At 41.2% G+C, this 24,167-nt stretch overlaps 1 protein-coding gene across 1 annotated transcript in view; it reads right to left on the bottom strand.

Annotated features, from left to right (window-relative positions):
• LOC138795177 (collagen alpha-1(XIX) chain-like) overlaps positions 1-24,167 on the bottom strand; it is a 384,669-nt gene that overhangs the window by 338,716 nt on the left and 21,786 nt on the right. The window contains exon 2 of the mRNA XM_069974170.1: positions 18,856-18,972. Coding sequence (XP_069830271.1) covers positions 18,856-18,934 — 79 coding nt within the window. The 5' untranslated portion in view covers positions 18,935-18,972. The remainder of the gene's footprint in view (positions 1-18,855; positions 18,973-24,167) is intronic.

The following is a 24,167-nucleotide window of genomic DNA, read 5'->3' as shown; positions in this document are numbered from 1 at the left end:
AAAAAGTATGGGTAAAAAGTTAAAAAATTGTGCACATAATTGGTATACCAAATAAACTCAATTCATCAGTACTATATGTTAAAATTCATAATTCATAATGATATATAGTAAATTAAAAGCTGAGTTCATAGTATGACGGCGCTTTTGTACCACTTGGTTGTGTCACACGTGTGTAGATGTGTGCTACTCCAAAACAGTTATAAAGTCTTGAGTGGTGGTACTCATATGGCGAACTGTTCTTATGGCAAATGTGCCTGATATACAGTCGGCTGGAGTAAGTTGGATGATGATTATTGCGTATATAAAGCGATGAGTATACAATTTGCTGATATATTTGTGTGGTGTATGTTACACCTCTCACCGTTCCTGCGAGATGGATAGTCCCCGGAGCGGCTGGCTCGTATGCTCAGATTTGCCGGTCTTGATCGGGCTATTCCTGTGCTGGGAGCAGATGCCGTGCTCAGATGCTGGGAGCGAGTGTCATCCTCAGGTGCTGGGAGCAAATGACGTGCTCGGATGCTGGCAGCGAGTGGCGTGCTTAGCCCAGGTATTTAGGCAAATCGGCGCTCCGCACATGCGCAGTGAGTTGTGTTGCCCGCGGGACCTTGTGGTAGTGTTAGCGCCAAATGGGTGTTTGCGCCAAATAGGTGTTTGGATAAAGCTGCAAGCGTGCTGAGCTTGTAGGTGATGATTCTTAAGCGAGATTCTGTTAGTAGCTGATAAGATATTGTTAGTAGCTGGACGCGTTTCGATACTTTCTTAGTATCTTTTTCAACAGCAAAGTAGAGAATAATGATCAAATCCTGGTATTGGTGAGTATATATATGTAGCAGACTGGTCCTGATTGGTTAGATTTAATTGTAGTCCGGTGATTATCAAGACCAGGTGCACCAAATATAGAGACAATTTGATGAGTTTTGATCTGGTATCATAGTGAATTGATTATAATTAGTAGTAATATTGTAGATTACAAAAAGAAAAGAAAAAGAAAATTCAAACAGTACAATGGACTTAAGCATACTTAGTGATTGGTGTATTCAAAATAAATATTTAGCAACAAGGAGATATTAATGCAGATTATAATTCATAATGAAATAGTGTTCTAACCAATATAGTTTGAGTTATACATATATAAAAAATAGAATATACATTGTATCTTCTGTAATCTGTATTTTATGGTAAAATTAATTGTAATATTGTGTATAAATATATTAAGAACTGGTACGGCTTGCAAAGAATAGTATGGATAATGATGAATTTCTACTATATGGATGTGATAACTTCAAGCTTGGAACAAGTGGTAAGGGAGGACCCCTAGGGATCAATCCCAGAGCCCGTCACCGCGCTGATAGACAGCCTGGGCAGGTGACGGGCTGTGAGAGAGAGCCCCAGAGGTCGGGATCTAGAGGAAACCGAAAATTTCAAGTTCTTCATTTAAACCTTTTGGGGATATAGTTTCAAAATCATAAATAAGGCGAGATTCTGCTCTGGACATAGATGCGATAAAATCGCCTCCTCTCCAACTGTGCTTGACTGATTGTAGGGCTGCAAATTGAATTTCGGAGATGTCACTGTTATGAAATTGTTTGAAGTGTGCAGAAAGAGGATGTTTTTCATTGCCTTTTTGTATATTGTAAAAGTGCTCATGTATACGGGTTTTAAGTTGTCTTTTGGTTCTACCAATATATTGTTTTGCACATGGGCATTGGATGATATAGATGATTCCCTGTGTTTGGCATGTAAGTAATTCGGATATGTTCCATGTGTAGTTGTTCACAGTGGATGTAAATTTGGATGTTTTTCTTGGAAATTTGGTGCGTTTACAACAGGAACAGGTGCCGCACCTAAAGAAACCTTGTGTGGATAGCCATGTAGATGATGGTTGTTTGTATGACAGATCTTTGACAGTGGGGGCTACTCTAAGGCCAAGGTTGGGTGCCTTCGTGAAGATGATTGGTGGTTTGGGTGGTAGTAGTGCTGCTAGTGTCTTATCTTGGCACAAGATTGGCCAATTTTTTTGTATGATTTTCTCAATCTGTTTATGTTGTGGATTATAAGGTAGTATGATTTTGGAAATATTTGTGTTACTAGAGATGATGTTTGGAGATAGTGGTATTTTGTTGAAATAGGTGGTTCTATCTGTTTTCCTAATCTTATCCAGGGATTTTTGAATAACGGTGTCGGGGTAGTTTTTTACTTTGAATTGTTCAGACAGAATTTGTGCTTCCTCTTCAAAGTTGGCTTCTATGGTACAATTTCGTTTGAGACGTCTAAATTGGCTCGTAGGGATATTGAGGAGCCATCTGGGGAGATGGCAACTGGAGAAAAGAATAAAGCTGTTTTTTGCTGTGGGTTTGGTGTATGTTTGACACATGAGTTTGTCTTTTTCAGCTGTAATAAGGAGATCTAAAAATTCCACTTGTTGTTTGCTAATATGAGGTGTGAATTTTAGGTTGAAATTGTTGATGTCGAGAGCAGAAATGAAACTGGTAAGGTCTGTTTGTGGGCCTTTCCAGATAAGAATTATGTCATCGATATATCGTTTCCAGACTAATAGATTCGAGTTTAAGTGTGGAGTAATTGTGATGGATTCCCAGAAAGCCATGAATAAGTTGGCATAACTAGGGGCAAATCTTGTGCCCATAGCTGTACCTGTGAGTTGATTGTAATAATTGTTGTTAAAGTAAAAGTAATTATGAGTGAGTATGAAATGAATAGCTTGGAGAGTGAATTCTATCTGATTTGACGGCATGGTTGTTTGTTCCAAAAAATATTTGATTGCAGTTAAACCTTGTTCATGATTAATAATCGTGTATAGTGACTGGACGTCCAAAGTGGCCATAATGTGGTCTGGTTGCCAAGCAAAGGTCTCTATGAATTGAACTACTTGTGTGGTGTCTTTGATGTATGATGTTGTGGTTTGAACTATCGGTTGTAGTATACGATCAATGTAGTTAGATAAATTTGATGTCAGAGATTGAATACCTGATATGATACCTGATATGATCGGGCGACCGGGGGGATTTTGAGGATTCTTGTGTATTTTTGGAATACAATAGAATACGGGTAATCTTTTTTGGGTTCCTGTGATAAAATCATATTCTTTGGTGTTGATAATTTCTTCCTCAACTGCTGGATCACAGAGATTTTTTAATTCTGTTTCGTATGTGTTGATTGGATCGGTTCTGAGTAGTTGGTATGTGGAGGTGTCGGAAAGTTGTTTAAGACATTCTTCATTGTATTGAGTGGTGTTTAAGATGACTATTCCTCCTCCTTTGTCAGCTGGGCGTATGGTAATATTATTGTTGGCTTGTAACTCTTTGATTGCCTGTCGTTCTTTGTATGTGAGATTATTTCTAAGTTGTGTATTGTGTCGTAGATTGCGAATGTCGGTTTCTACTGTTTTCTTAAATGTAATGATCTCCTGACCCGCTTCATGTCTCGGATAAAATTTGGATTGCAGTGTACAGTTGGTGTGAATATAACAGTCTTGTTTTTTGTTTTGTAGTTCTAAAGGATTTTTAATGAAGTATTTAGTAAGACATAATTTCCTAATATATTTCTCTAGTCCTATATAAGTGTCAAACTTATTGAGTGAATTGTTGGGTGCAAATTTTAGACCTTTGTTCAAAAGCGAAATTTGGGGATTGGTTAGTTGGATAGAGCTAAGATTGATGATGGAATCTGCTAATGTGTCTTGCCCATTTTTCTCGGTTGATGTTCGATTTGGTCTACGTCTGCGGATTCGTTTACGAGTGGTCTTTTCTTGGGTGTTGTGGTGTCTAATTGTCTGTGTGGGTGTCCTTGTGTATTGTGTTTGGCCATTGGATATGTTATTGGATATTGATACCTGTGTTGAGTTGTTGTCTGGTATCTCGACTGCGATCTGTGTTGAGTTGGAGAGTATTGGTAGTGCCGGGTCTGATAATGGGTGGATGATTGGTAAGGATGTGATGCATGGTGTCGTGGATATAGATTCGGTGATTTGGGACTGTGTGAGTAATATGATGGGTGACGTGTGTCTGGTTTGTATGGAGGAGGGTGAGTGGATCTCTCTAAAAAATGACGATTGGTGGTTGATGCTAACGGGGCATATCTATTATGGGTCGGGATATCCAGTAGTGGTAATGACGTGGCAGAGTCATGTTTATTTGTGGTCGGAGGAGGTGCATGTGTGTGATTCTCTTGCCATTTGATTTTTCTGGCTTTTTTCTGCATAATCTCCTGTTCTAATTGATCAAGCTTTTTGCAAGCACTAGTTTGGTACCTCGTGTATTCTTCTGTTATTGGGTGTGTCTCTAATTTGTTTTTGATGGTGGAAATCTGGTTGTCTAGTTGGACTAGTAGTTCTTGTCTTCTGTCTATTACCATCTGGACTAAGGCAATGGATTGGGCTTTAAAAAATGATTCCCATTTGTTGGTGAATTCCTCATTTATTAAATCATTAGCCGGTACTTTATTTAATGTAAGTCCTTTTGGTAGTAGGTCTAATTCTAAGTAGTGATTGAGGCTTTTAATTTCCCATTGTTGTCTTAATCGTTTATGGAGTATTGTTTCAAGATCTCTGAATGTTTTTGATAATGAAGCATCTTTCGTGGTGTCGGGGTGTTGTATAGTGTCATTGAATGAAAATTCTGCAATTGTGCGTTTTTTGGATTCTAAATGGGACCAAATGTCCATATTGATGACTATTAGCAGGTACTTCAAACACTAAAGGGTATGGAAGTATACAACAAAGGTAGCGGTAAGTGTGAGTTCGACTGCTATTGACTTGGCGAGGTTAACCTATATGTTGTCTATACCCAAAAGACAATAGAAATATACTGGAGGAAAAAGGGGGGTAATAGGTCCTCTAGACAAGTCTGAGTGAGATAAATGATGAGATGTAATTATGAGATATATAATGAGATAAATGATGAGATGTAAAGATAGATTATGAGATATTTTTACTGATAGATAAGAAATGTAATATATGTTATGTAACCAAAAGCATAATAAAAACAAGTATTAGATCACAAATGACATGGTATATCACGAATAAATAAAGATATGAACCAGAAAAACATGAAAGTAATGGAGAGTGAAAAATAAAAATAAAAATAAAAATGTAAAAAATGGAAAATAGAAAAATAGAAAAAAAAATAAAAATAAAAATAAAAATAAAAATAAAAAATAAAAAATATGAAATGAGAAAAAATGAAATAGATGAACAGATAAAAAAAGTATGGGTAAAAAGTTAAAAAATTGTGCACATAATTGGTATACCAAATAAACTCAATTCATCAGTACTATATGTTAAAATTCATAATTCATAATGATATATAGTAAATTAAAAGCTGAGTTCATAGTATGACGGCGCTTTTGTACCACTTGGTTGTGTCACACATGTGTAGATGTGTGCTACTCCAAAACAGTTATAAAGTCTTGAGTGGTGGTACTCATATGGCGAACTGTTCTTATGGCAAATGTGCCTGATATACAGTCGGCTGGAGTAAGTTGGATGATGATTATTGCGTATATAAAGCGATGAGTATACAATTTGCTGATATATTTGTGTGGTGTATGTTACACCTCTCACCGTTCCTGCGAGATGGATAGTCCCCGGAGCGGCTGGCTCGTATGCTCAGATTTGCCGGTCTTGATCGGGCTATTCCTGTGCTGGGAGCAGATGCCGTGCTCAGATGCTGGGAGCGAGTGTCATCCTCAGGTGCTGGGAGCAAATGACGTGCTCGGATGCTGGCAGCGAGTGGCGTGCTTAGCCCAGGTATTTAGGCAAATCGGCGCTCCGCACATGCGCAGTGAGTTGTGTTGCCCGCGGGACCTCGTGGTAGTGTTAGCGCCAAATGGGTGTTTGCGCCAAATAGGTGTTTGGATAAAGCTGCAAGCGTGCTGAGCTTGTAGGTGATGATTCTTAAGCGAGATTCTGTTAGTAGCTGATAAGATATTGTTAGTAGCTGGACGCGTTTCGATACTTTCTTAGTATCTTTTTCAACAGCAAAGTAGAGAATAATGATCAAATCCTGGTATTGGTGAGTATATATATGTAGCAGACTGGTCCTGATTGGTTAGATTTAATTGTAGTCCGGTGATTATCAAGACCAGGTGCACCAAATATAGAGACAATTTGATGAGTTTTGATCTGGTATCATAGTGAATTGATTATAATTAGTAGTAATATTGTAGATTACAAAAAGAAAAGAAAAAGAAAATTCAAACAGTACAATGGACTTAAGCATACTTAGTGATTGGTGTATTCAAAATAAATATTTAGCAACAAGGAGATATTAATGCAGATTATAATTCATAATGAAATAGTGTTCTAACCAATATAGTTTGAGTTATACATATATAAAAAATAGAATATACATTGTATCTTCTGTAATCTGTATTTTATGGTAAAATTAATTGTAATATTGTGTATAAATATATTAAGAACTGGTACGGCTTGCAAAGAATAGTATGGATAATGATGAATTTCTACTATATGGATGTGATAACTTCAAGCTTGGAACAAGTGGTAAGGGAGGACCCCTAGGTCGCCCGATCATATCAGGTATTCAATCTCTGACATCAAATTTATCTAACTACATTGATCGTATACTACAACCGATAGTTCAAACCACAACATCATACATCAAAGACACCACACAAGTAGTTCAATTCATAGAGACCTTTGCTTGGCAACCAGACCACATTATGGCCACTTTGGACGTCCAGTCACTATACACGATTATTAATCATGAACAAGGTTTAACTGCAATCAAATATTTTTTGGAACAAACAACCATGCCGTCAAATCAGATAGAATTCACTCTCCAAGCTATTCATTTCATACTCACTCATAATTACTTTTACTTTAACAACAATTATTACAATCAACTCACAGGTACAGCTATGGGCACAAGATTTGCCCCTAGTTATGCCAACTTATTCATGGCTTTCTGGGAATCCATCACAATTACTCCACACTTAAACTCGAATCTATTAGTCTGGAAACGATATATCGATGACATAATTCTTATCTGGAAAGGCCCACAAACAGACCTTACCAGTTTCATTTCTGCTCTCGACATCAACAATTTCAACCTAAAATTCACACCTCATATTAGCAAACAACAAGTGGAATTTTTAGATCTCCTTATTACAGCTGAAAAAGACAAACTCATGTGTCAAACATACACCAAACCCACAGCAAAAAACAGCTTTATTCTTTTCTCCAGTTGCCATCTCCCCAGATGGCTCCTCAATATCCCTACGAGCCAATTTAGACGTCTCAAACGAAATTGTACCATAGAAGCCAACTTTGAAGAGGAAGCACAAATTCTGTCTGAACAATTCAAAGTAAAAAACTACCCCGACACCGTTATTCAAAAATCCCTGGATAAGATTAGGAAAACAGATAGAACCACCTATTTCAACAAAATACCACTATCTCCAAACATCATCTCTAGTAACACAAATATTTCCAAAATCATACTACCTTATAATCCACAACATAAACAGATTGAGAAAATCATACAAAAAAATTGGCCAATCTTGTGCCAAGATAAGACACTAGCAGCACTACTACCACCCAAACCACCAATCATCTTCACGAAGGCACCCAACCTTGGCCTTAGAGTAGCCCCCACTGTCAAAGATCTGTCATACAAACAACCATCATCTACATGGCTATCCACACAAGGTTTCTTTAGGTGCGGCACCTGTTCCTGTTGTAAACGCACCAAATTTCCAAGAAAAACATCCAAATTTACATCCACTGTGAACAACTACACATGGAACATATCCGAATTACTTACATGCCAAACACAGGGAATCATCTATATCATCCAATGCCCATGTGCAAAACAATATATTGGTAGAACCAAAAGACAACTTAAAACCCGTATACATGAGCACTTTTACAATATACAAAAAGGCAATGAAAAACATCCTCTTTCTGCACACTTCAAACAATTTCATAACAGTGACATCTCCGAAATTCAATTTGCAGCCCTACAATCAGTCAAGCACAGTTGGAGAGGAGGCGATTTTATCGCATCTATGTCCAGAGCAGAATCTCGCCTTATTTATGATTTTGAAACTATATCCCCAAAAGGTTTAAATGAAGAACTTGAAATTTTCGGTTTCCTCTAGATCCCGACCTCTGGGGCTCTCTCTCACAGCCCGTCACCTGCCCAGGCTGTCTATCAGCGCGGTGACGGGCTCTGGGATTGATCCCTAGGGGTCCTCCCTTACCACTTGTTCCAAGCTTGAAGTTATCACATCCATATAGTAGAAATTCATCATTATCCATACTATTCTTTGCAAGCCGTACCAGTTCTTAATATATTTATACACAATATTACAATTAATTTTACCATAAAATACAGATTACAGAAGATACAATGTATATTCTATTTTTTATATATGTATAACTCAAACTATATTGGTTAGAACACTATTTCATTATGAATTATAATCTGCATTAATATCTCCTTGTTGCTAAATATTTATTTTGAATACACCAATCACTAAGTATGCTTAAGTCCATTGTACTGTTTGAATTTTCTTTTTCTTTTCTTTTTGTAATCTACAATATTACTACTAATTATAATCAATTCACTATGATACCAGATCAAAACTCATCAAATTGTCTCTATATTTGGTGCACCTGGTCTTGATAATCACCGGACTACAATTAAATCTAACCAATCAGGACCAGTCTGCTACATATATATACTCACCAATACCAGGATTTGATCATTATTCTCTACTTTGCTGTTGAAAAAGATACTAAGAAAGTATCGAAACGCGTCCAGCTACTAACAATATCTTATCAGCTACTAACAGAATCTCGCTTAAGAATCATCACCTACAAGCTCAGCACGCTTGCAGCTTTATCCAAACACCTATTTGGCGCAAACACCCATTTGGCGCTAACACTACCACGAGGTCCCGCGGGCAACACAACTCACTGCGCATGTGCGGAGCGCCGATTTGCCTAAATACCTGGGCTAAGCACGCCACTCGCTGCCAGCATCCGAGCACGTCATTTGCTCCCAGCACCTGAGGATGACACTCGTTCCCAGCATCTGAGCACGGCATCTGCTCCCAGCACAGGAATAGCCCGATCAAGACCGGCAAATCTGAGCATACGAGCCAGCCGCTCCGGGGACTATCCATCTCGCAGGAACGGTGAGAGGTGTAACATACACCACACAAATATATCAGCAAATTGTATACTCATCGCTTTATATACGCAATAATCATCATCCAACTTACTCCAGCCGACTGTATATCAGGCACATTTGCCATAAGAACAGTTCGCCATATGAGTACCACCACTCAAGACTTTATAACTGTTTTGGAGTAGCACACATCTACACACGTGTGACACAACCAAGTGGTACAAAAGCGCCGTCATACTATGAACTCAGCTTTTAATTTACTATATATCATTATGAATTATGAATTTTAACATATAGTACTGATGAATTGAGTTTATTTGGTATACCAATTATGTGCACAATTTTTTAACTTTTTACCCATACTTTTTTTATCTGTTCATCTATTTCATTTTTTCTCATTTCATATTTTTTATTTTTTATTTTTATTTTTATTTTTATTTTTATTTTTATTATTTTTTCTATTTTTCTATTTTCCATTTTTTACATTTTTATTTTTATTTTTATTTTTCACTCTCCATTACTTTCATGTTTTTCTGGTTCATATCTTTATTTATTCGTGATATACCATGTCATTTGTGATCTAATACTTGTTTTTATTATGCTTTTGGTTACATAACATATATTACATTTCTTATCTATCAGTAAAAATATCTCATAATCTATCTTTATATCTCATCATTTATCTCATTATATATCTCATAATTACATCTCATCATTTATCTCACTCAGACTTGTCTAGAGGACCTATTACCCCCCTTTTTCCTCCATTTTTTTTTACAACGAAAGTCAATGAAAAAACTGATCAAAACGGATGCACACAGATGCATCCGTTTTTTGCAAAAAAAAAAAAAACGGATTGCAAAAAACACAGTGTGAACCTAGCCTAAGATAGCAACGATCTGCTGCAGTCGCCCCATGTAATAGGAGCGGTGGTAGTAGACCACTGCTATCTCCTATGGGCTCTCCGGACGATTTAAAGAGCCCACACTTCCCCTCTGCACTTACCCGCTCACTGATAACACATGTAATAGCACCAGCAGCAAGCGAGCGCTGACCTGACAGGTTGGTGCTCGCTTGCTCCTGGAGATTGCAATAGGGGCTTTAGTGTAGACACACAAGGAAACAGCTACATTTAGGCAGAAAGGTGGAGCAAGTTTAGAGGGGTTATCCAGCGCTACAAAAACATGGCCACTTCTCCCCCTATTTTTGTCTACAGTTCAGGTGCGGTTTGCAAATAAGCTCCATTTACTTCAATGGAACTGAGTTTCAAAACCTACACCCAAACTGGAGACAAGACAGGGGGGAAAGTGGCCATGTTTTTGTAGCGTGAGACAACCCCTTTACATAGGTGCAGGTAGAGCAGGATTGGAGAGGGCAGAGATAGGTGGAGACACAGTGTCCCTTTGAATCTCTGGAATCAATAAGGAAGGACCATGAGAAGTGAGGACGCTTATGGATACCAGCTGACCCAGGATGAGTGAGCATTGCAGTGAAGGAGTGCCAGGACAAAGCCCAAGGCAGCGAGCAATACGGGCATAATGGGACCAGGACAGCGCAGGTGGTGAGTACCAGCACCGTTACATAGTGCAAATGCTTTGTAGCTTCATCTGTAGGTAAAGTATTAGTACAGCACAGACTTTTGTATAATTATTTCAGGTGATCTGGCATCATGATTCATTTTTGCCCACTGATATGGTTTTCTAGTTCTGTCTACATTTCCCATGATGCCTCTGACTTTGCTGAGGTGGACTATCATCCCTGCATGTTCTCTAATCCTCAATTCACCAAGTAATAAATCAGTAACATAGAACTTCTGTCCATTAAATGGGCACTGTAGCTACAAATAACTTTTGACAAGTCAGACATGCCAAAAGTTATTGATCACAGTGGGTCTTACTGCTGAGACCCCCTTTAATCAGGAGATGGGTTCAGCAGCACGATCCACTCCCCAGCTGGATGCTAATTCTGTCAAGGTAGTCTCAGAGACTTACATCAACAGAATTAGAAGCCCGCCAAGGAGTGGATCACACAGAGCATGGATCTCCAAACTGCGACCCTCCAGCTGGTGGAATTCAACCTCGATGCTGGTGGAGTCTGAGATTGAGCCTCTTTGGACTGCCGCTGCTGTGCTATACTGGCACTGCCCACCTGTTGCTTGCTTGTTGCTCCCTCTGGTTCTCTATCTTCTTGTTCACCTTTCCCAAGAGATCTGCTGCCTGTACTGGAGCTAATCCGACCTGTATCCTGTATGTTTAAAGGCCAGGTCTGCTGGCTGCAGTGCTTCTTTAGGCTATGTTCACACAACGTATAAACAACGGCCATTATTTGGCACTCAAAACAACGGCCGTAATTTTATATGAAAATTTAAGTCTATGGACAACAGCTGCAAATAGTTTACATAATCATTATTTCGACGCCCGTGGGAAACAACGCCCATTGCTTAATACATCGTGTGACACAATGGCCGTTGTTCGCATTGACTTTTTTTCATACAAAGAACATTGTATAAACATAAATCTAATGATCCTTGATTTTAATATTTGACTGATTCATTCCTGTATACATGTATGTATGCCGGGGGAAGGGTGCAGAAAAAGCAAACTAAACCTTGTAAGGCTGGGCTTACATATATCTGCTGATCCGGCGTCCTTCTCTTTTGACAACTTATGCCACAACTGATGGCAGAAATGAATCAGTTTTCATCAGTTGTCCTATACTTTCTTTTTTTTTTTTTTACATTAAAGGAGAAGGCCAGCGAAAATTTTTATTAAAGTATTGTATTGCCCCCCAAAAGTTATACAAATCCCTTATATATACTTATTACAGGAAATGCTTATAAAATGCTTTTTTCCCTCCACTTACTACTGCATCAAGGCTTCACTTCCTGGATAACATGGTGATGTCACTTCCTGTATAACATGGTGATGGCACTTCCTGGATAACATGGTGATGTCACTTCCTGGATAACATGGTCATGTCATTTCCTGGATAACATGGTGATGTCACTTCCTGGATAACATGGTGATGTCACTTCCTGGATAACATGGTGATGTCATGACCCGACTCCCAGAGCTGTGCGGGTTGTGGCTGCTGGAGATGATGATGGCAGAGCGATGCTCAGTGTCCCTCCAGTGCCCTGTGTCCCTCAGTGTCCCCCTGCCATCATCCTCTCCAGCAGTCACAGCCCACACAGATCTAGGAGTCGGGTCGTGACATCACCATGTTATCCAGGAAGTGACATCACTATTTTATCCAGGAAGTGACATCACCATGTTATCCAGGAAGTGACGAAAGAGAAATAGGGGTGCACAGCGGGTGTGGGTTATAGGTGCTTTTCACGGACGGGTTTGTGTCCCCAATAAATCGTAATAGAAAGACTCCGTAGCACTCTTTTCATGCAGCAGTGATCAAAAGTTTATTTACAGCGTGATAGGAACAAAGCCAGGTATATATGCAATAAATGATGCACGTAAATAGTTATATTGGTAGAGGCGACTTAGGACGTTTCGACCCAACTCGGGTCTTTTTCAACGTCGCTGTGGGTAGTCCGGGCAGGAGTGCTCCTGGCGTCCTCCTGTGCGTGGCAAGCGCTGTGACATCACCATGTTATCCAGGAAGTAACATATCCATGTTATCCAGGAAGTGACATCACCATTTTATCCAGGAAGTAACATATCCATGTTATCCAGGAAGTGAAGCCTTGATGCAGTAGTAAGTGCAGGGAAAAAAGGCACTTTATGTGCATTTCCTGTAAAAAGTGTATATTGGTGATTTGTATAACTTTTGGGGGACAATACAACACTTTAATAAAAAATTTCTCCTTAAACATCAAGGCCGCGCGCCAGAATGCAGCAGGCAGCGTTCTGACATATCGCGGGTCCGACGATCCGTGCATATGAGTAGTTCCTATGTTACTGAATAGTTAGATAAATTCACAGAGAACAAGGACACTTGCACATATTCACCTTTTATTATCCACGCAATTACAGAGCTCCACTATCACATTCAAGAGCGGCTAGAATATACAAAATATCTATTTCTATAAATATTTTATTTCCTGAATTATATTGAATAAATATCAATAACATTAAAGTGTTACTTCGACCATTCACAAATATTACAATTTCTTTTAAACTTAATATGACTTCTTTGCTTCATATCTTCAGTGCCCTAATAGGTAATATCACTAAACCACTATACAGAGCTATTCCTCCCTGCAGTCCTTTCCCTGTTTATTGCACCATAGCTCTACGGCAGCCTTAACAGCAGCTGTTTGGCACAGTTCATTCATATTCAGCTTGTTATCCACAGACATCCTCGATGTTAATCCATCATGGCACACTGGCTTATTAGTCACATAAAAAGAGAAAAATGCCTAATGCAGGCATGAATCCTCTTCTATGGAGGACAAGTAGAATAGATGGTCATTTTGACATTTTGGAACACATTCTAATATAATATTGTTATTCAGTTTATTTTACCATCGTAGCTGCTTGACATCCTGTAGGACCTGTTTATTTTCAGATGATCGAAGGGGGAAAAAAAAGGGTTTGTGGTAGTAAAGTATAGCAGAAAAAAATTTAGCTTAACAGCCGGTTATCTATAAAGGATAAATCTAGTTGAGTACAATATTAAGGATCTAAATTTGCAAAATAGACCCAAAGGTTCTGTATTCGCACATGCCTATAAATATCCCCAATATACTCTAAGAAGGGCCTGCTTTGACTTTTTTTGACTATTTTTTTTTCTTCCTCCATTCACACATCACTTCTACTCAATGCAACCATAAAACACATAGGCCCAGATGTACTTAAAGAGGCACTGTCACCATAAAAAAACTTTTGACATGTCAAAAGTTTTGATCAGTCCGGGTCTTAACCCTTAGACGACCCTGGACGTAGGGTTACGTCATGGAAGTCTGTCCCCAGACGACCCATGACGTAACCTTACGCCCTGGGTGTTTCTCACGCTATGAAGCGTGCTCCGGAGCGGAGCGCGCTTCATAGCAGGTGGGGGCCGGCTGCAATCAGCAGCTGGGACCTCACCGGTAATGACACGCTGCAGCGATCGCGCTGCCGCGTGTCATTAACCCCTTAAACGCCGCGATCACGGCGCGACCGCGGCGTTTAAGTGTAAGTGACAGGGGGAGTCCCCTGTCACTTACCGATCGGGACCCCCGCAGTGTGACTGCGGGGGTCCCGATCGTTGAAACGGACTGCCGGAGGTCTCTCACCTGCCTCCGTGTGGTCCGATCGGCGATCTGCTACACTGAGCCTGCACAGGAAGGCTCAATGAGCAGGTGCCGATAACACTGATCAATGCTATGCCTATGGCATAGCATTCATCAGTGTAGAAATCTAAGTATTGTATGTACAAGTCCCCCAAAGGGACTTCAAAAGTGTAAAAAAAAAAAGTTCAAAACACTATTACACTACCCCAAAGCCCCTCCCCCAATAAAAGTCTAAATCACCCCCCTTTCCTATTATATAAATAAAACATATAAAAATGAATAAATAGATAAACATATAATATACCGTAGCGTGCGTAATTGTCCGATCTATTAAAATATAACAAGCGTCATTGTGACCGGTAAACGGCGTACACGAAAAGAGGGGAAAAAGTGCGCAGATTACCGATTTTATGTTACATTATATATTAAAAAAAATCAATAAAAAGTGATCAAAACGTCCGATCTTCACAAATATGGTATTAATAAAAACTAGAGATCATGGCGGAAAAAATGACACCCCATACAGCCCCGTAGGTGAAAAAATAAAACCGTTATAAGCGTCACAATAGGCCCATTTTATTAATATTTAATTGGCAAAAAAAAGGATTTCATAAAAAAATATATATATAACGTTAGAGAATCTGTGTAACCTGCATATGGTTGTGTTCGGACTGACCTATAGAGTAATAGTATCATGTCGCTGTTACCATATAGTGCATTACGTAGACACAGGAACCCCCCAAACGTTACCATATTGCATTCTTTCTTACGATTTCACCTATTCATATCTTCATAAATAATATATTTGGAATTCCATCATACATGTTATGGTAAAATGAAAGACGCCATTACAAAGTACAACTATTCCTGTAAAAAACAAGCATGTAGATAGAAAACTGAGAGTGCTAGAGCTCTTAGAAGGGGAGGAGGGAAAAACGAAAACACTAAGATCAAAATTTGCGCGGTCCACTGGGTCATTTTGGGCCTGGTCCTCAAAGGGTTAAAGTGTCACTGTCGTTTATTTATTTATTTATTTTTTGCAGAAATCAATAGTACAGGCGATTTTTAAGAAACTTTGTAATTGGGTTTATTAGCCAAAAAAAATGCATTTTTATCATGAAAAAACTGTTTGAAGCTTTTCCCCCTGTCTTAATCGTTTTCTATGGAGAGGGGAGGGGTGGAGGGAGATGAGGCACCAAAACAGGACAACAAAGAGTCAATTTACAGCTATATCACCGGGCTATCTCAACTGAAGTCAACACTGACCTCTCTGACCTCTGAATACTGGCTTTCATACAGCTCCCACTGTGTAATCCTTTGTTCTCTGCTCTCTGCTGGCGACTAATCTCCCTCCTCCCCCCTCCCCCCTCCATAGGTTACACAGGGATCAACTGATGTAAAAGGGTCAAGATTTCCTGATTATAAGCAGTGGATGGGAGAGAGAGGATGGGGGGGGGGGCTGGAGAAAGTCTTTTTGAATGCAGATAATGGCATATTTGCCTAATAAACCCAATTACAAAGTTTCTTAAAATCACCTGCACTATTGATTTCTGCAAAAGAATGTGCCGGGAGAAGCCACGCTCAGGGCATTCCTCTCCCGACTCTGTGTCACGTGACTAGACGAATGTAAGTCTATGGGGCGTGTTTTTTTTTCACTTACAGTGTCAGTGACAGCGGTACAGTCCTCTCCTCGCTTATTCTATTGATAGGTTAGGGTCTAAACACTCAAACCCTGACTGATAAAAGGGTTACACACTGCTGCTATAATGTGCCTGCACTCACACTCAGCTATACACACTGCTGCTATAATGTGCCTGCACTTACACTCAGCTATACACACTGCTGCTATAATGTGCCTGCACTTACACTCAGCTATACAAACTGCTGCTATAATGTGCCTGCACTTACATTTAGCTAAACACACTGCTGCTATAATGTGCCTGCACTTACACTCAGCTATACACACTGCTGCTATAATGTGCCTGCACTTACACTCAGCTATACACACTGCTGCTATAATGTGCCTGCACTTACACTTAGCCATTCACACTGCTGTATAGAAAAGTTTCTGTCACTGTCTTCCTGCACAGCTCTGTAATTCTCACTTCCTGATTGGTCCATGCTGAACACACCCCTTCCCCATTGCTGTCATGTGACCACACAGACCCCTTACAACAGCCCTGCTTCTCTATTCTAGCCTGTTGCACTACGCTACTGCATTATGGGGATTTACAGCCCCATCCTGTATCTACAAACTGCTACTGTGTTATCAGGGTTATGCAGTTACTATACATTATACTCCACATGCTGATTGCTATACTGTACAGTAACTTATAATATCACATATTCAGCTGTTTCGAAATGATTAGTTTCATTTGTTTTACATGTTATTCAGAATTTAAAAAATCATTATTTTTGGGGTGTGGAATCAATTGAATTTCAATAATCACAACACTTGATAAATGTGCCAAAAGATTTATTTTAAATTCTAGTGATGCTTTAAATTCATAGTTTTTTTTTGTTTGTTTGCTTTTACTATGGATTAAAAAACATAGAAGACATTTTTTTTTTAGCACATATCTTTTCTAAGATGTGTTTATAAGCAAAGCTGTGACAAGTCTCACACATAGGCTTTTTAAGTGTCCCCTGGCTGAACCTTAACAGTCCAAAAAAAGGCTGCAATGGTTAAATCAGGACCAAAATGTTTGTTTGTTTGTTTTTCTGAAAAACACAGTCTGATTCCTAACTGGAGTTTTTTGTGTCCTCATCACTTTTTACCCCCACTGACTTCCGGAAAGGAAACAACTCTTAAAAAGGTGATCAAGGCTTTAAGGCATGAAGGGTTGAATTTTTAAACTAGTTATTTTTCGCAGAAAGACAATTGCAAGTCAATTAGGCTCAAACCGTTTAACTTTTCACTAAGTGACAGACGTCATTTAACGACAAATAACGCTATTCATATAAAAAAAAAAAGCCATGGTTATAAAATAAACAACGTCACTTGGACAGTTCAATGGATTTAACCCTCTCCCGAAGTTGCACAGTAAATTAACATTGCTGCAGCCTATGCCTGATGCTTCAGCTACGTTAATTTACGCTGCAGGATGACACAGGCATAGAAGCTGCGCCTGTGTCATCCATGGTGGGTCCCAGCTATCAGTGATAGCCGGGGACCCGCCGCAACTCTCAGCATCAGAGCCGTGCTCAGGTGCTGAGAGTTAACCCTATAGATACTGCAGTCAGCACGACCGCAGTATCTATAGGACTCCTGACAAAGAATTCGCCCTCTACAGAGGGAGAATTCTCTGTCCAGTGTCCATCGGGGCTCTGCAAAGTGATTGCAGAACCCCGATGGTAGCCATGGAAACCAGAAGCCGCAGGCTTCCGGTTTCCTGGCTTCTGAGGCTGGCGGGGGGAAGGAAGACTGGGAGCGCGCTGAAAGGAGGGATGGCAGGACGCACGCCGGGCATACGGCCATGCGCTCTGCCCCCTCTCCTCTCTCTCCTGCCGCTGTCATAAGATTGTAACAGCGGCAGGGGACAGAGGAGAGGAGGCAGACATAGGAACATCAGCTTATGGGTTCATTATTATCCCATTAGCTGATGTCCAAAAACGACTTGGGCCTTGAGGAATCAATGACCCATGGTCGTGAAAGGGTTAATATTAGGGCTGGTCAATGTACACACGCAAACGCACACACATACAGATGTGGAGATCTTTAACTTAAGAGTCAAGTTCCAATTTTCAGTGATTATATACAGGGTGGTCCAAAAGTAGGTGGACAGTATGTGTAATAGGGTTATGAAGGTTATGACAATTGCAAGTCAATTAGGCTCAAATCATTTAACTCTACACAAAGGGACAGATGTCATTTAACAACAAATAACGCTATTCGTATAAAAAAAAAGCTATGGTTATAAAATAAACAACGTCATTTTGACAATGTGTTAACATAGCCAGTGGCGTAGCTACCATGATTGCAGACAATGCAGCTGCTATGGGGCCCGGGTAGTAAGGGGGGTAAAGGGGTAAAGCTATCATGGTACCCCAATCACAGGATACCAATCATGGGTACCAAGGGGGAGATTTATCAAACATGGTGTTAAGTGAAACTGGCTCAGTTGCCCCTAGCAACCAATCAGATTCCACTTTTCATTCCTCACAGACTCTATGGAAAATGAAAGGTGGAATCTGTTTGGTTGCTAGGGGCAGCTGAGTCAGTTTCACTTTACACCATGTTTGATAAATCCCCCCTTTATAACCCTATTACACATATTGTCTATCTACTTTTGGACATATATATATATATATATATATATATATATATATATATATATATATATATATAGATATACTTAACAAAATCAATGAAGTGCTTGCAATAAATATTCATGATTACACCTTATAAATGATAAAACAAAATGCAACAAAAAATAATAAATGAATATTGGGTACCTGTCTTATTGGTAACTGCCATTGACGATAAACCAGGCAGCATAGCAACATAAACCATCCAGAATAAAATAGCCTTCATTCTTAAGAGGAATCATGTGACCCAGCATCCAATTAAATCTGTTTGGAAAAAAAAATCAATAGTATTGAGTTTTTAATACAGCTTCTTAAATATATTTTTTAGTATTATATTTTTTTGTGTTTTAGTACAGTACAAGAAGAATCACATAGTCACAAAATACAGTGAGTTCAGAGTGCAAAATACTGTGTACAGGAGCAATAAAATAAGTGTTACCAGTAAAGGCCCAATTACACACTGCTGCTATAATGTGCCTGCACTCACACTCAGCTATACACACTGCTGCTATAATGTGCCTGCACGCACACTCAGCTATACACACTGCTGCTATAATGTGCCTACACTTACACTCAGCTATACACACTGCTGCTATAATGTGCCTGCACTCACACTCAGCTATACACACTGCTGCTATAATGTGCCTGCACTCACACTCAGCTATACACACTGCTGCTAGAGAGATTATCTACCAAATCAGGCAGAGGTCTCCTGGGTAATAGAGCTGACGAACTAGCAAACACTAGCAGGTGAGCCCGTTCCACCTGCATAGGAATCTCAGGAGTCGACTGGGACACCGGAACGTCAGGATTCTGGAAGACCGGCGCCAGCTGGTGATGGCGACGGGACAGGCTTAGTCGCCGTTCATGCCAGACCTCCTCCTCTCTCTCAGAAAAACGAGTATCGACCCTGGTGGCCAGTAGGATGAGTTCGTTCAGGGAGGTAGGTAGGTCTCGGGCAGAAAGCACGTCTCTCACCCGACTGGACAGGCCCTTCTTGAAGGTGGCTATTAGAGCGGCCTCATTCCCGTCTAATTCTGCCGCCAGGGTGCGGAACTGGATGGCGTAGTCACCAACAGAGGAGCTCCCTTGAGAGAGGTTGAGGAGAGCAGTCTCAGCTGAAGAGGCACGGGCAGGTTCCTCAAAGACGGAGCGAAACTCGGCCAGGAAGGTTCGGAGATTGGCAGCAGCAGGGTCATCTCGGTCCCACAGAGGCGTGGCCCAAGCCAGAGCTCTACCCTCCAACAGGCTGATGATGAAAGCCACTTTAGAGCGCTCGGTGGAAAACTGACTACTTAAGAGTTCAATATGCATGGTGCATTGAGTCAGGAATCCTCTGCACAACTTGGAGTCACCAGCGTATTTGCTTGGGAGAGCCAGTCGAAGTGTCGAAAGAGCAGCAGGAGGTGGTGTGCGCTGGGCTGTAGTATGCTGCTGTAAGGCGGCAGTGAGTTGCTGGATCTGCTGCGACTGTTGCTGGATTTTTTGAGCCTGTTGGGTGACCACTCGGGCTATGTCGCGGATATCAGGCACCTCGCCGGGATCCATGGTTGGAGCCTACTGTAACGCCTGGAGTAGTGGATCTACTGGACCATCACTAGCGATGGTATTAACCGCACCAGGGAGCGGAGTCTAAGGGGCCGCTGGTTTTCACCAGAGCCCGCCGCAAGGCGGGATGGACTTGCTGCGGCAGGCGACCCCCAGGTCGCTACCCCTGGCTTGGTTGCTAGTGACAGCAGGCGAGGCGTGGCAGGAGCAGTAGGCAGAAGATCTGCAGTGCAGGCAGAGGTCTGTAGGCTTAACCGCAGGTGGCAGACAGTACTCAGGAACAATGGGTAAGCAGCGGACAGGGACTAGGGACGGGACAGCGGACAGGGACTAGGAACAGGGACTGAGGTCAGGAACAACAGGGAGCTGGGCCAAATGCTATGGAAAGCATGTAGAGGCTCCAACACCTGTAGTGGGGCAGGGCTGGAATTTATTAGAGAGTGTGATGTGCAGCAACCAATTAGGGGAGGACTGCCCCTTTAAATCTGAGACAGCTGGCGCGTGCCCGCCCTAGGAGGCGGGGATGTGCGTGCCGGCCGGCACAGCGGGTGACAGGAGCGGGGCGAGGTAAGGCGCCCCCCAGGGCCGAACTAGTAGCAGCGCCGGGTCCCTGCACATGGACCCCGGCGGCTGCATGGAGAGGTCGCGGCGGCGGCCCGGAGCACGGGAAGCCGTCGCGGCCGTGACAGTTCGCTCAAGTTCCGCAGTTTTTCACTAATCGTTCAGTGTAATTGCACATTGTTCATGGTGTTGCAGGGATCAGAAGAAATAAACGATCGTAGTAACGACCATCGTTCTGTGTAATATGGTGAGCGATTTTAGGTTAACGATAGACAATCTTGTCTGCGATCGTTTATCGTTAGTCGTTAATCGTTAAAAATCGCTTCATGTAATAGGACCCTTACACAATGTAAATGCATCATCTATTTGCAGTAATTGATCATTTCATTGCAATAATTAATTATTTAATTGCCGTCCAAATGTCCTTTATTTTGTTAAAGCAATGAAACTTAATGGAAAAAAAAAATAAAAATTCTGGTCACATGACCTACCCACAGGAAGATTCAATGGAAACTCCCTGAGAAGTTTCCCAGGTTAAATGCATATCGCACCTTCTTCTCAGGTGGCTGGAACTTTCTAGTTAAGTTTGGCCTTGGCCAGAGTAGTGTAAAGAAGTGTCTGCCAGCTTTGCAACTGAGTAGTCTATAATGCTAAGCCCTACACAAGCCTTAGGCCTAGATTATTTCCAGTGTCCTGTAACCTGCTAAAAGCCAGACACCAAAGTGGAGTTTAGGTTTCATCCAGAACGGCCTTCAAACCACGTGAGAAGACACTTCTACTACCCGCACCTACTCCTAATCCACACAGGGAAATTTATCAAGCCATTTATTAAGCCAGGAAAGGTAAAAGTTTTTAAGGACTCTCTTGTCACAAATATCTCTGTAAAGGGGCACTCCAACCTCCAACAGCTCCACCACAGAACACCCTCCCCCCCGGCTCCGCGTGTAATTGCACCGGCAGCGAATGGTTAATGAGGAGCAAGCGAGCGTTCCCTTGCTCGCTCCTATTGCCCCATGTAATAGGGGCTTTACTGACAGCAGCTCACTGTGTACCTCATAGAGCTAAAATCAGATTCCTCTCCTGCATGCTGTGCTGTCCTGCTCTGTGGTGAGTCTGTCCGTAAGATGGCTGACATGTAGGAGCATGTGACTAGCACTGCCTTCAGTGTCCTCCATAGGCATATACAGGCTCAGTGGTAGTCACTGGGTGACCGGTAGAGATGAGCGATCTTTTCATAAGTTCGTTCCCACCGGACTTTCGGATTTTTTCGGACAGTTCGGTCCGACTGAATTTCGGATTTCTTCGGATTTCATAGTTTAAAGCATCTATATCATACGGGGGTAGTGTATTTGGTTGAATTTAAGACTCTACATGTCAGTAACATCATTATCTTTTAAATATCTCAAGGTCTATTTTTTTTTAGACTTCAATATTCTCCATTACAGGGTCTATGCAGGAAATTCACCATTACAGGGTCTATGCAGGAAACTCACCATTACAGGGTCTATGCAGGAAATTCACCATTACAGGGTCTATTCAGGAAACTCACCATTACAGGGTCTATGCAGGATAAAGGTTTTATTCTACACACATGCACGAGGTATATTTGTGTTTTAGGATAACACATATGTTATATACACTCTTACAAGTATCCAACTATTGTACTTGGAATGGATATCTGTAGAGCACTTTTTTTTAGAGTTTTATTCTACACACATGCATGAGGTATATTTGTGCCTCAGGATAACACCTATGTCATATACACTCTCGCAAGGGTGAAAGTATAGTACTTATATACTTATATAGCACGTTTTTGTTCTGTGCACCCTTTGCTCTCCTATGCCTAATCTATCTATCTTTCTCCCTCTCTATTTTTCTCTCTTAATCCCTATATGTTTCTCCTCTACACTTTCCTAATAATGTTTTGGTCTTTGCTTTTGTACAATATTTTCTCAGTAGTCAGTACAGCAGGGTACAGCAGCAGCATTTTGTCACTGACGAGCTCTGTGCACTGCTAACAGTCTCCTTCCTCTCTCTCTGCAGACTATGTCGTGCGGTCATGTTACCGCTCCTCTTAAAGCAATACCGACGTCACACAGGGGGTGGGCTAGTGCAAGATCCCTGCTGATTAGATGTTGTCCGGGCATCATGGGAAAGCGCTTTTCCCGTCTGGAACACTTCCTGCTTTCTAAAATGGCGGCTGCCATTTTAGAAAGAAAGAAAGAAAAAAATTTTGGATCGGACTTCCAAAAATCTGAATCCGACTGGACTCGGACTCGGACCGGCCGAACCTGTTTGCTCATTTCTAGTGACTGGGTATGGTCACATGCTCCTCTATGTCGCCAATCTTAAAGACAGAATCCCCACAGCCTAGGGGAGGGGAGTCTGGTTTTAGCTCTGAGGTACACAGGGAGCTGCTGTCAGTATATGCAGTGAGTACATTTACTAATACTATACACTAAACTATTTTACTATAAAGGGGCCATCCCAGTTAAGGGGCTACTGCTAAAGGGAACTGTAACTAAATATTTCTTGTCTTCTTCATCTATCGTAGCGCCTGTGTCTCATCAGAAGTGTTTGCCTGACAATAAAAAGTAAAAGTTGTTTTATAAAATCCTACCGCCAGTAGTCTAATTCCTACACTTTGCATCACTGAAGCAACTATTTCAAAAGTATCCATTTAAAATCCAGTGTAATGGTTTAATATATATACACAAAGCAGCCCAAATACTTTGATCACTGAGGCCTACTGACCATGCAGTTCCAGATTTATCGCATCATAAGGCTATGGTCACATGTAGTATGAGACCAGCCGGTCTCAGAAAAGATCATCCCGACCAGTACTGTAGTACCGTCTGGATGATCTTTAGCGCCGCTGAGTTCTGATGCGGGTGCATCCGTGCGCAGAACTCCCCACAGCACATAAAGGAGTGAGAGGCCGGAGCTGCTCACTCCATTGTGTGAACTGACAGGGTTTTCTGCGTCCGATTCCCACTGAATAGCGCCACTAGGGATCCCAGCCGGAGTGTATACTATGTGTATACACTCCAGCTGTGATTCCCTCAGCCTGCAGCACTATGTAAGTACTGCAGAAATCACGGCCGTTGTAACAACAGTTGTGATTTCTGCGCAAATTATGTAGTGTGAACATAGCCTAATTAAAGCGACTCAGTACCCACAATCTGACTAACACCCCCCCCCCCCCCAAACTGGGGGGGGTCACATTATGGGTACAGAGTTGCTTTAAGAAAGCAGGACTCTATTGTCAATTACATTGAAGAAGATAAAACACCACTGAATTCCCCTGTAAAGTACTGTCATATTTAGTATGTGTTTTAGGTTAGTATCTT

The sequence above is a fragment of the Dendropsophus ebraccatus genome, chromosome 6 (genome assembly GCF_027789765.1).
Source record: "Dendropsophus ebraccatus isolate aDenEbr1 chromosome 6, aDenEbr1.pat, whole genome shotgun sequence".
Taxonomy (NCBI): Eukaryota; Metazoa; Chordata; class Amphibia; order Anura; family Hylidae; genus Dendropsophus; species Dendropsophus ebraccatus.
The sequence above is the reverse complement of the archived record's forward strand: the minus strand, read 5'-3'. Positions and strand labels throughout refer to the sequence as shown.